At 43.5% G+C, this 14,118-nt stretch overlaps 1 pseudogene and 1 gene segment (V, D, J or C); both read left to right on the top strand.

Moving 5' to 3' along the window:
• Positions 1 to 2,330: 2,330 nt before the first annotated feature.
• Positions 2,331 to 8,301, top strand: LOC141406906 (homer protein homolog 2 pseudogene; annotated as a pseudogene).
• A 1,953-nt stretch (positions 8,302 to 10,254) lies between these two features.
• LOC135971727 (immunoglobulin heavy variable 4-59-like) lies at positions 10,255 to 12,000 on the top strand. The segment is given in 4 exon segments: positions 10,255 to 10,327; positions 10,515 to 10,616; positions 10,700 to 11,026; positions 11,891 to 12,000. Coding segments are annotated over 4 exon segments (612 nt in total).
• The last annotated feature ends 2,118 nt before the right edge of the window (positions 12,001 to 14,118 follow it).

The following is a 14,118-nucleotide window of genomic DNA, read 5'->3' as shown; positions in this document are numbered from 1 at the left end:
AGACATATCCCACACTGCCCTGGAGTTGTCTCATAGGAGCAGCCTCCTCCAGTGTTTGGAGGCACAGACAGAGATAATAGGGCTAATTCTGGCCAGATGTGTGATATTGGACACATTGTACAACTGCTCTGTTCTGTGTGTAATTTACCTTCTCTAATAATGTAACATTGACACTTGCATTAAATATATTCTGCAAATATGAAAAATTAAATAAGCTGATGTGTGCTAAATGATTATCAAGGCACAATCACATAATCTGAAGCTATATTTTCCAGAGAGATAGGATTACCCCCAGTGTTTTCCAGGACACACTCATCTGCTCTGGGCACTGCTTTCTCCTCAGCTGTCCCACCTCTGAGCTTGCTATATAGCAGGAGATATGCAAATAGGGCCCTCCCTCTACTGATAAAAACCAGGCCAGCCCTGACCCTTCAGCTCTGGGAGAGGAGCCCAGCCCCAGAATTCCCAGGTGTTTTCATTCAGTGATAAGCACCGAATACAGGGGATTCACCATGGATTTTGGTGGTTTTTGCTTGTTGCTATTTTGAAAGGCGATTTATGGGAAATGAGAGATGTTGAGTGTGAGGGGACATGAGTGAGAGAAACAGAGGATATATGTGGCAGTTTCTGACAAGGGTGTCTCTGTGTTTGCAGGTGTCCGATGTGAGGTGCAGCTGGTGGAGTCTGGGGGAGACTTGGCAAAGCCTGGGGGGTCCCAGAAACTCTCCTGTGCAGGTTCTCAATTCACCTTCAGTAGCTACTACATGAACTGTGTCCACCAGGCTCCAGGGAATGGGCTGGAGTGGGTTGGACAAGTTAATCCTAATGGGAGTAGTACATATCTCACAGACCCCAGAAGGGCCGATTCACCATCTCCAGAGATAACGCCATGAACACGCTTCATCTGCAAATGAACAGCCTGAAAACCAAGGACACGGCCTTGTATTGTACCAGAGACACAGTGAGGGGAGTACAGTGTGAGCCCAGACACAAACCTTCCTGCAGGGTCATGCAGGGAGGTTTCCTTTCTCAGCTGCAGGATACGGGCTTATTTTTGCAGGACTCTGGAGTCTTATTAGGTTGTGATATTTCACTATGGTTATTTATCATGTTTTTTTTAATTGGGAATTGTGTTTTAGTATTTTAAAATTTATATATAAGTGTATTTTTTAAAAATACATACCTTCAAAGAATAATTCTTCCTAATTGCACTTGTTCTTTTGGAGTCTGTTAACATCTGTTGTAATCACCTATTACATAGCTACAGGGACATTAATTTATATCTATAGATATATGTGTAAAAACACGAAGTTATGCATACATATGTAGTCTTTATAGTTAATATTATAATAAAATAAAAATATATATTATAAAATATGTCCTAAAGAATGAAACATAATGATTAACTTAATATAAATTATAGTAATCCATAACTCCTTTCAATCGTTCTCTATAGTTTACATAAACTGATGTCTATTTGTAAACTTAAACATAGTGTATTGGTCTTTTTGAAATAGCCAGGAACAAATTTCAAATGTCCTTGTCACATACACACACAGAAATAAGGATCTGAGGCGATATATATGTCAATTAGCTCGATTCAATTATTCTGATTTGCATTCATAAATCATGACATAGCTTTATTCCCTATAAATATATACAACCAAAATGTCTCAATTTTCAATGAAGTTTTAACTACGTATTTTTAAATCTGTCCTAGGTCATTAATGTTTTCTCCTAGTCAGAATGTGATTAGATTGTCCTCAGAAACTCATTTACCCTCCTGCCTCCTGAAGGCTTCAGGAAGCAGTTCCTAGATGGGCAGAAGCCGGCAAACGTGTGTGTCCACACAGGAACTAGAGCCTCTCTCGCGGATTAGGTCTCCTCCTCATGATTACAGGGCTCTTCAGTTTTCTTAACAGGCTGTTGTACTAGATAAGCACAAAACAATTTCATTATGCTTTGCTTCGATTTTTCAAAACAACATACAGGTAGTAATTTTAGCAATAAACATATTACAACCTACTATACATGAGATCTTCCTGTGCTTCAAGGTTTCTTCTCAGGACTTTGTATGTATTACATAATTTCCATTTTTTTTCTGAGATGGAATTCTGATGTCTCCTTATTACAGATTATTCTTTTAATTTAATTCTTAGAATGATTCTTTCCAGAGCCCCCGCCCGGCCAGCCTGGCGGAATGGAGGGGCACCAGGGCTGAGCCAGGCACGCAGGGGCCGCCACATGTGCTGCGCAGGGAGCGGATGCACAGCGGGTGGAGAGCGAACATCAGTGGCCGGGTGGGAGAGGCTGCCTGAGTAGCGCTGGAGATGGGAGAACAGCCCATCCTCACCCCGGAGCGCGGGTCTTCCAGACTGACCCCAACAGCAAGAACTGGATGCCTGCGAGCCACAGGCGGTCACCGTTTCCTGCTTCTGTGATGTCACAAGGAACAGCTATGGGATCGTCAGTGTGGACGGAGCCAAGGTGACCATAAACAGCACAGACACACGGAATCTGACCTTCACCAACACATCACAGACGTCTGGGCAGTGGGCCCACAGCAGAGCCAACACGGCGTTTGGTTTGGGGTTTTCCTCTGAGCAGCAGCTGACAAAATTTGCAGAGAAATTCCCAGAGGTGGAAGAAGCGGCCAAGATAGGCAAAAACAAGACCCAGGAGAACATGGAGCCCTGGAGTGATCATCCCCGAGAATCCGGGCGTGGAGCCCCATCTTCTACTCCGGCATCCAGTGTCAACGGGACGGACGATGGAAAGGCCTCTCACGCCGCTGCAGCCGACCGGCACCTGCAGTCTGGGAACCACAAGCTGAAGGCGGCCTCGACACAGGGCGCTGCCCACGGGAAGAGGCGGGAGATGGAGCTGCAGGCCCGGCTGGAGGGCGACGCCCGGCTGCCCACGGCGTTGCAGGAGTCGGCGGCCAGCGCGGAGCAGAGGAAGAGGCCGTGACATCCACAGAGAGAAGGAGAAGAACACGCAGCTGAGGAGGAGGAGCGAGGAGCTGGAGGCCGAGCTCCGAGAAAAGGAGGCAGAGCTGGAAGATCTCCGGAAACAAAGTGAACTCACACCTCAGCTCACGTCAGAGCGCGACGGTGTCTCTGAGAAGATGAAGGCCGCAGAGAGAGGATCAAAACCAGGAAACAAAGAGCGTTCCCTAAAGACAGAGGCTGAGGAGAGTAAATCCCGACAGCGCCCCCTGGAGGTGGAGGTGAAGAGCTTCCTGGAGGTGCTGGACAGGAAGATCCACGACCTGCATGACTTCTGCCCGGGCCTCTCAAGCTGGGCAGTGACAACCAGTGCTGGCCAAGGCCCGGGTCCCCCCGGTGAGTCCCAAGCGTGTGTGTGAGACCAGATGGCGCTAGGACGCTCCCTGTGTGCGTTGCTTCTATAAATGGAGGGATAGTTTGTCCTGTTTCCAAACCAGTTGTGCCGTCCACTCACCCCTTTCCAGAACAGAAATCTCCTCTCTGCCAGGCACGGTGTCTCACGCCTGTAATCCCAGCACTTTGGGAGGCTGAGGTGGGCGGATCACTAGGTCAGGAGACTCAGACCATTTTGGCCTACATGGTGAAACCCCATCTGTACTAAAATACAAAAACTAGTGGGGCATGGTGGCATGCGCCTGCAGTCGCAGCTACTTGGGATACTGATGCAGGGGAATCACTTGAACCAGGAGGCGGAGGTTGCAGTGAGCCGGGATCGCACCACTGTCCCCTCCAGCCTGGGCGACAGAGACCGACTCCGTTTCGAAACAAACAAAACAAACCAAAAACAGAAATTTCCACTCGCTTCTCTGGCCTTGTGAGGTTGTGGACAACTGGAAGATTCTGACTCAAGAATCCAGAACTAGGTCTCCCTTAAACATTTACACAGTCAGGCCAGCCATGTTTACATCTTTCATAAGGGTTTTTGCAATCATCTGAATTGAAAAAAAGCATTTTCTAATCCAAATATTTATATTCTTTACACCAAGCCATCAGGCTCCTTTTATCAAATAGCATTCAGATTATTTGAATGTCCACCAGGCGCCAGCCCTGGGGAGCATAGAGAGAACATTCCTCTCCGTCAACATCGAGAGGCTTTAAAACAACTGTTTAGTGGAGACTTATCAAAAGATGTAAAACAGGTTTCTGGTTGGTGCATTTTCTGGCCTGGGAATTTCTGGCATCCAAGATATTACCCCCTGGCCCCCAGTTTGTATGGTTGCGACAATGTTCCTTTTCTTGGTTTTAATTTCTGAGCAGATGATCGTTGTGTGGGAACAGCACACAGTGAGGTCGCCTAGCATAATGTCTGGCACAAAGTAAATGCTTAATAAATATTTGTGTGGCTCATGCCTGTAATCCCAGCACTTGAGAAGACTGAGGCAGACAGATCACCTGAGGTCAGGAATTTGAGACCAGCCTGACCATAGCTGAAGAAATCCCGCCTCTACTCTTACCAAAAAAAAATTAGCCGGGCGTGCTGGTGCATGCCTTTTATCCCAGCTACTCGGGAGGCTAAGGCAGGAGAATCGCTTGAAAATGTGAGGTGGAGGTTGCGGTCAGTGGAGATCGTGCCATTGCACTCCAGCCTGGGCAACAAGAGCGAAATTTCGTCTCAAAAAAAAAAAAAAAAAAAAAAAAGACATGAAGTCTTTGCCTATGCCTATGTCCTGAATGGTACTACCTAGGTTTTCCTCTAGGGTTTTTATGATATTAGGTCTAACATTTAAGTCTCTAATCCATCTTGAATTAATTTTTGTATAAGGAGTAAGGAAAGGATCCAGTTTCAGCTTTCTACTTATGGCTGGCCAATTTTCCCAGCACCATTTATTAAATAGGGAATCCTTTCCCCATTTCTTGTTTCTCTCAGGTTTGTCAAAGATCAGATGGCTGTAGATGTGTGGTATAATTTCTGAGGACTCTGTTCTGTTCCATTGGTCTATATCTCTGTTTTGGTACCAGTACCATGCTGTTTTGGTTACTGTAGCCTTGTAGTATAGTTTGAAGTCAGGTAGCGTGATGCCTCCAGCTTTGTTCTTTTGACTTAGGATTGTCTTGGAGATGCGGGCTCTTTTTTGGTTCCATATGAACTTTAAAGCAGTTTTTTCTAATTCTGTGAAGAAAGTCATTGGTAGCTTGATGGGGATGTCATTGAATCTATAAATTACCTTGGGCAGTATGGCCATTTTCACGATATTGATTCTTCCTATCCATGAGCATGGTATGTTCTTCCATTTGTTTCTGTCCTCTTTTATTTCACTGAGCAGTGGTTTGTAGTTCTCCTTGAAGAGGTCCTTTACATCCCTTGTAAGTTGGATTCCTAGGTATTTTATTCTCTTTGAAGCAATTGTGAATGGAAGTTCATTCATGATTTGGCTCTCTGTTTGTCTGTTACTGGTGTATACGAATGCTTGCGATTTTTGCACATTAATTTTGTATCCTGAGACTTTGCTGAAGTTGCTTATCAGCTTAAGGAGATTTTGGGCTTTGACAATGGGATTTTCTAAATATACAATCATGTCATCTGCAAAGAGAGACAATTTGACTTCTTTTCCTAACTGAATACCCTTGATTTCTTTCTCTTGCCTGATTGCCCTATCCAGAACTTCCAACACTATGTTGAATAGGAGTGGTGAGAGAGGGCATCCCTGTCTTGTGCCAGTTTTCAAAGGGAATTTTTCCAGTTTTTGCCCATTCAGTATGATATTGGCTGTGGGTTGGTCATAAATAGCTCTTATTATTTTGAGGTACGTTCCATCAATACCGAATTTATTGAGCGTTTTTAGCATGAAGGGCTGTTGAATTTTGTCAAAAGCCTTTTCTGCATCTATTGAGATAATCATGTGGTTCTTGTCTTTAGTTCTGTTTATATGCTGGATTATGTTTATTGATTTGCGAATGTTGAACCAACCTTGCATCCCAGGGATGAAGCCCACTTGATCATGGTGGATAAGCTTTTTGATGTGCTGCTGAATCCAGTTTGCCAGTAGGCATGGACAAAGACTTCATGTCTAAAACACCAAAAGCAACGGCAGCAAAAGCCAAAATTGACAAATGGGATCTCATTAAACTAAAGAGCTTCTGCACAGAAAAAGAAACTACCATCAGAGTGAACAGGCAACCTACAGAATGGGAGAAAATTTTTGCAATCTACTCATCTGAAAAACGGCTAATATCCCGAACCTACAAAGAACTCAAACAAATTTACAAGAAAAAAACAAACAGCCCCATCAAAAAGTGGGCAAAGGATAGGAACACACATTTCTCAAAAGAAGACATTCATACAGCCAACAGACATATGAAAAAATGCTCATCATCACTGGCCATCAGAGAAATGCAAATCAAAACCACAATGAGATACCATCTCACACCAGTTAGAATGGCGATCATTAAAAAGTCAGAAAACAACAGGTGCTGGAGAGGATGTGGAGAAGTAGGAACACTTTTACACTGTTGGTGGGATTGTAAACTAGTTCAACCATTATGGAAAACAGTATGGCGATTCCTCAAGTATCTAGAACTAGATGTACCATATGACCCAGCCATCCCATTACTGGGTATATACCCAAAGGATTATAAATCATGCTGCTATAAAGACACATGCACACGTATGTTTATTGCGGCACTATTCACAATAGCAAAGACTTGGAATCAACCCAAATGTCCATCAGTGACAGACTGGATTAAGAAAATGTGGCACATATACACCATGGAATACTATGTAGCCATAAAAAAGGATGAGTTCGTGTCCTTTGTAGGGACATGGATGCAGCTGGAAACCATCATTCTTAGCAAACTATCACAAGAACAGAAAACCAAACACCGCATGTTCTCACTCATAGGTGGGAACTGAACAATGAGATCACTTGGACTTGGGAAGGGGAACATCACACACCGGGGCCTATAATGGGGAGGGGGAAGGGGGGAGGGGGGAGGGGGGAGGGATTGCATTGGGAGTTATACCTGATGTAAATGACGAGTTGATGGGTGCTGACGAGTTGATGGGTGCAGCACAGCAACATGGCACAAGTATACATGTGTAACAAACCTGCACGTTATGCACATGTACCCTAGAACTTAAAGTATAATAATAATAATAATAAATAAATAAATAAATAAATAAAATATATATATTTTTTCAAAACCCCACTCAAAACCAGGGTATTATTAGAGATGTAATAGTTGGACCAAAATTGAAAATACATTCAGTTTAGTTCATGTGCTCTCAAATATACTTTTTTTCTTTTAAAATTGTTCTCAGTTGTAATATTACACAAAATATTAGTAATTTATACTAATGACACAAGTTATAATACTGTGTACAAAATTTGGTGACATCTGATTGGAAAAAAATACATGTTCTCCATATCTTGACTATTTTTTCCTTCTCTATGAAATGTATGACTTCCTGTATGTCTGGTCTAGCATTGATGAGTTCCCATAGTATTTGTTTGTCTGAGACATGCTTTATTTCTCCTTCATTTATGAAGCTTTGTCTAGCAGTGTAGAAAAAGTATTCTTGACACATTTTTTAATTTAAGAAGTTTGAAATCAGGACTCCAATCTCTTCTATCTAATCAGGTTTATGCTGATAAATACACCATTAGTGTAGTAAGATTTCTTATAGGTTATCAGAAACTTTTATTAATTTTAGAATTATTTTCTTCCTATTGACTTTAGATGCTCTGACACTTACAGATAATGGTGACTTCTGTTTTCCAATGCAATGTTCTGGAGTTTTATGGGCCTCTTTTATCTGTATGTGTAAATCTCTAGAAATACTAGGAATTGTTTTTCAATTATTTCCTCAAATAAGTTCTCCAAACTATTTACTTTTTTATTTATTCAGGAAAATCTATGACTCGGTGGTTCAGTTGTTTGACATAATCCTCTACTTTCCAATGGGTTTATTTTTAATTTTTTTCTTTATCTTTATCTTACTGGGTTAAATTGAAATTACTGTCTTTAAGCTGTGATGCTTTCCCCAAATTTAATATAGTCCATTGTTAAAATTTTAAGCTGTAAATTGTAATTAATTTGATATTTTTTTATTTCCAGAGTTCATTTTAAAAAATCAACCTCTTAAGTAACTCCTAAATTGGTGTTCTGATTTTTGTGTGTTTGTTCCCAACTTTCGATTGGATTTCATTGAGGTTTTTAAAAATCAGTGTTTTTAATTCTTTACCTGAGATTTCAAATATATCATTTTGTGTAGAGTCTTATTGCTGGAGAGTTAATACAATTTGGCAGGGGGTGTTGTAACACTCTGTTTCTCTGTTTCTTTCTCACAGGATAAATTCTCTCTTCCCATGATTTTTGAATTTACTTTAGTTTTAATGAAAACTATTTTCCCCTTTAGAATACAAACACAATGTATATTGTGTGGGTCTTTTAATTTTGATTCTTGGTTTTCTCAATGGTAAAGACTCTGTAAGAGTTCCTTGCCTATAGACAGCCTTTATTTCGTGGCTTTCTGAAATGATGTTTGTAGTAATGATACTGGGCCTGTGAGCAGGCTCACTGCCTCCTGCAGGGCTCAGATAGTGGAGGCATCAGGGCTCAGACGGTGGAGGCATAAGGAAGCATTTCTAATTTCCCAGTGGTATGCGTTTGTGTCAGCAGATTTTGTATCACATTGTGCAGTTCAACCTTCAAGTTAGTAGGTGGTCCTTACAGAGATGAGCTAACTATGGCAGAAGAAGATGAGTACATGTTTGATATCTGTGTAGAGGGAGAAACGTTCTACTACCTCAGGCAATGGACTGGCCTGTGGAAAGCATAGGGGCCTGAGTTCTCTGCTCATTTCCTGAGAGAGGGACAAAGCTGGACAGAGATAAACCACTTATCCTTGCAGGTTAAGTTCACTATCAAGTGTTATACACTTGTGATAGCAGATTTTGTATTAGATTTTACCCATCAACATCAGAACAGGGCTGGTGCTTGCAGGTAAGACCCAGCTGTGATGGTAGTAAAAGTGTTTATGCTTTTTCAAAAAAATTACTTATAGTTTATTGTGAATATATTGTAAGTCTATGTAATTATGAGGTATAGGTGATACTTTGATATAGGCATGTGATGTGTAATAATCTCATCACAGTAAATGGAGTACCTGTCCCCTGAAGCATTTGTCTTTGGTGTTTCAAGATCTCCAATTTCACTCTTTTAGTTAGTTAAACTGTAAAAATTAAATTATTATTGACTATAATCACTTTGTTGTGCTATCAGCTGATGGTCTCATTCATTCTTTCTAAATTCATTTTGTACTCATTAACAGCCTACACTTTTTTCACATCTCCCCCGTTATCCCCCACAGCCTCAGGGAACCATACTTCTACTCTCCAACTCTATGAGTTCAATGGTTTTCTTTCCATGAAATATAATTATTTCTTCTGTTCTGTGTGTGAGCATATCCTAGCAATCCTGTACACACCTACATAGATGTCTATAAGCCTATGAATTATTCTCTGTAAATAAAAATTTATCTGATGGAAATAGATTATTTATTATATAATTCACCAAACTAATGTCAAATGCCCAAGCTGCAATACCGCAAACTCTAAGGTATGTTCATGCAATTCAATGAAGGAGAAAGTCTTTCAGACACAGGTGCACCTGAAATGATATAAATATGTAGGTAAGGACTCTGGGCTTGAGTGTCATTGTCCAGCCATGTTTCAGAAGTGTGACCTGTCAGGGAAGAACCAGAGTTCCTTGTGCTCTCAGAGGGGAGGGCTCACAGATGTCCTCTCTTGTTCCCAGGAAAGGCAATTGCACTAATCTTGATGATGAGACTATGCTCCTGTGCTGACCTATTATCGTTTTTGATCAAAATTGTCACTGTGATCCCCAATCTACATCTATTCACACAGAAGTGTGTAATGGTCAGGCCACATTCTCAGCATCACACATTGAGACGGTTGGAGATATGTCCCACTACCTTCTCCTGAGATTGCAGACAGAATCCCAGATTTCAAAAGCTCACAAAAGGGAAGGTCTCTGATTTTTTTTTTTATGACGCACTCTCCGGGACAGATATATTCCCTCTAACCATGATGGATATTCTGAATTACAATAAACATTGCATGGATGTAGGTTTATATAAATTCATTGTGATGAATATATTTAGCTGCTGCCCTAATGCTTTGAATGGAGATTTGACAATTTAGATAACCTGGATGTTTGTTTGGTTTCATATAAATCTTCACGGTTAGAACAGCATTGAACCTATTCCAAAATCTATCCCTGATCCATGATCACACTCATCTCCCAGACCAGCTCCTTCAGCACATCTCCCTACCTGGAAGAAGAGGACTCTGGGCTTGGTGAGGGGAGGCCCCAGGAAGAGAACTGAGTTCTCAGAGGGCACAGCCAGCATCCTCCTCTCAGGGTGAGCCCCAAAGACTGGGGCCTCCCTCATCCCTTTTCACCTCTCCATACAAAGGCACCACCCACATGCAAATCCTCACTTAGGCACCCACAGGAAACCACCACACATTTCCTTAAATTGAGGCTCCTGCTCACATGGGAAATGCTCTCTGAGAGTCACGGACATCCTGTGCAAGAACATGAAGCACCTGTGGTTCTTCCTCCTCCTGGTGGCAGCTCCCAGATGTGAGTGTCTCGGGGATGCAGATATGACGATATGGGAGGCTGTCTCTGATCCCAGGGCTCACTGTGGGTCTCTCTGTTCACAGGGGTCCTGTCCCAGGTGCAGCTGCAGGAGTCGGGCCCAGGACTGTTGAAGCCTTCAGAGACCCTGTCCCTCACCTGCGCTGTCTCTGGTGGCTCTATCAGCAGTAGCTACTGGAGCTGGATCCGCCAGTCCCCAGGGAAGGGGCTGGAGTGGATTGGGCATATCTATGGTAGTGGTGGGGGCACCTACTACAACCCCTCCCTCAAGAGTCGAGTCACCCTGTCAGTAGACACGTCCAAGAACCAGTTCTCCCTGAAGCTGAGCTCTGTGACCGCCGCGGACACGGCCGTGTATTACTGTGCGAGACACACAGTGAGGGGAGGTGAGTGTGAGCCCAGACACAAACCTCCCTGCAGGGAGGCGGAGGGGGCGGGCGCAGGTGCCGCTCAGGACCAGCAGGGGGCGCGCGGGGCCCACAGAGCAGGAGGCCGGGTCAGGAGCAGGTGCAGGGAGGGCGGGGCTTCCTCATCTGCTCAGTGCTCTCCCTCCTCACCAGCACCTCAGCTGTCCCCAGGGCTCCTCTTTCTTTGATATCTGTTCTGCTTCCTCACATCCTTCTGCCAGAAAAGAAAGGAGGAAGGTACATTTTCCTCTTACAATTGAAGTTTCACCGATTACTAGGAACTTTCCTACAAGTTCCTGCATGGCCCATTATTCCTTAGTGATTAAAAATATATATATTCTAATGCTTCTCACCATATCTTTATTTGTGTCATCAATTGAATTGTTCCCTCTTTGAAAGTCATGTGCTGAAATCAGAATTGTTAAGTGAGTTTTATGTCACAGTCAAATAATAAGTAACATTTTTTCAAATGCTACCATTGCCACTAAACTCATCCAGGAGCTGAAATCTGCTCTGGGCACTGCCCTCTTCTCAAGCGTCCCACACTGCACCTTGCTACAGAGGAGGAGGCATGAAAACAGGGCCCTCCCTCTCCTGGCGAAAACAAGCCCACTGCTGGCCCTGCAGTTCTAGATGAAGAGCCACAGCCCTGGCCTTCCCACGGGTTTCCATTTGATAATCAGGACTGAATGCAGAGGACTCACTCTGTGGTTTGAGGTAGACGAATTTTTGTTGTTGGTATTTTAAAAGGTAACTCACAGAGAACTAGAGTGAGAATGAGTGGATATGAGTGAGAAAAACAGTGGATATGTTTGGCAGTTTCTGACCAGGATGTGTGCGTATTTTCAGGGGTTCAGTGTGAGGTGCAGCTGATTGAGTCCACAGAGGACCTGAGACAACCTGGGAAGTTCCTGAGACTCTCCTGTGCAGCCTCTGGATTCGCCTTCAGTAGCTTCTGAATGAGCTGGGTTCACCAGTCTCCAGGGAAGGAACTGGAGTGAGCAATAGATGTAAAATACGATGGAAGTCAGATATACCATGCAGACTCTGTGAAGGGCAGATTCTCAATCTCCAACGACAATTCTAAGAACTTGCTGTATCTGCAAAGAATAGTCTGAGAGCTGAGGACTTGGCCATGTATGGCTGTACATAAGGTCCCAAGTGAGGAAACATTAGTGTGAGTCCAGACACAAAACTTCCTGCAAAAAGAAGAAAGGAGTGTGGGCTGAAGGGGACACTCAGCACTCACAAAACAGGTGCAGCCCCAGGGCAGGTGCAGATGGAGTGAGAGCAAGGGCTGCTTTCCTTCACTGTCTATAGTTTCCTCTGCTTCTAACGTTTCCCCTCTGAGCCTCTGTACATTTATGTTTTGTGCCCACCAGGAGGTCCCTGGATTAGAAAACCAATTTAAAAGAGGAAACATTCTCATATGTCCTAAAAACAGAGGTAAATATTGGAGGCATAAAATGCATAGGTGGCAGTGTGAGTCTGTAGACACTGCCACCCCACAATGCCAGACTCACAAGTAGTGCTGGAGAATGGTAGGAGTTTGATGGAGCTTCCCTAATGACCCTGTGGCCCAAGTTAAGTCTAGCAAGGCCATCGGTGCCTCCCACAGCACAGTTGTCCATCAGGGATCTCCCATTTGTCCCAGCAGCAGCCATGCCTTAGTGTCTCCACCAAGCACCATCACAGTCTGGGAGGAGCTCCCAGGATGGGTGTCTTTGGCACACAACCTGTGACGGATGTTAGAGTGCAGGGCAGCAGCTGGCGGCCTGGGCTATTGGGCTCCCTGATGGAGGGATGAGAGGTGCATTCTCAGGGCCAGCACACTGTTTGTGGATTTTTATATAAAAACCAGGATTTTACTTCATTTTCTCAGATGACATAGATAATTACTAACAATCTGCAAACAATTGTAATTTTCAACTTTACCCCAAATTCATTGTTTCTTAATTCTGTGCAGGATGCAGACATGGTATTGCCCTTCTCATAAGAAATTGTTCAGTCTAAACTGAAACCAGTTGTTTCTCATATTCTTTGGTTTCTCCCCATGTGCAGAGATCTCAATTAGAGGAATTTTGGTATTTTCCCCACAATCACCCTCACCTCCCCAAATAAAGTGCAGAAATTCTCCTCACTCTGAGTCTGAGGGAGGAGCTGTTCCTGTACCACTCAGGGCCTGCAGAGACCCCCAGGTGCAGCTTCACTGAGTCAGATGTTTCACTCCCTGTGATTGCTGCTAAGGTCTAATTGTGGGCTCAGAATTAGGACAGTATTTAGGTTATCAGAGGTCAATCCTATTCTAAAAATCATCATTATCACACATAGAGGTAATAATTCAATGTTCATTTTTCTAACAGCAGTTTATCTTTTTTATTTGGTTGCAAGTTTGAGAAAAGAAACGTGATAATTTTTTTAATCTAACTCAAAATCTACTGAACTGTTCTAGGAGACTCACAATTTGGGCAATATGAGCTCCTTATTCTCAAAAATATGTGTGTATTTGGGAATTTCACCGTGTTGTCCAGAACCCGTTAACATCAACAACTATGTTTCTCATGACACTTCTGGCTTGAGACAACATCAGAGACCCTCTCCCTCACGTGCACTGTCTCTGGAGCCCCCGTCATAACCAGTGCTTCCTGCTAGAATTGTATCTGCCCCTAGAAGATGGACAGGAGTGGATCCGGTGCGAGGGTTGTGAAGGGAGCACAAATTACAACCCACTTCTCAAGAGTCCATATCCACATCCAAGAAACAGTTCTTACAGCTGAGCTGTGTCCGGTGAACACACAACTATGCATTTTTAAGAAAAGACACAATGAGGGGACTTTATTGTGAGCCTGGACACAAACCTCCCTGCAGGAGTGCATAGGACCAGCAGGGGGCACTCGGGCAGTACGGGGGCTTAGGATGATTGTCAGGGGTCAGGATGTGCAGGATCAAGGCTCAGCATCGGGGCAGGTGCAACAGGGCAGAAAACGGGCTGTAGATGTGGGTTGTTTTTACCATCATATTTCACCACCAGACCCTCCACTACATCTTTTCTAATCTGTCTGAGTGTTTATATGATT

Source organism: Macaca fascicularis, chromosome 7 (assembly GCF_037993035.2).
Source record: "Macaca fascicularis isolate 582-1 chromosome 7, T2T-MFA8v1.1".
NCBI classification, from domain to species: Eukaryota; Metazoa; Chordata; class Mammalia; order Primates; family Cercopithecidae; genus Macaca; species Macaca fascicularis.
The sequence above is the reverse complement of the archived record's forward strand: the minus strand, read 5'-3'. Positions and strand labels throughout refer to the sequence as shown.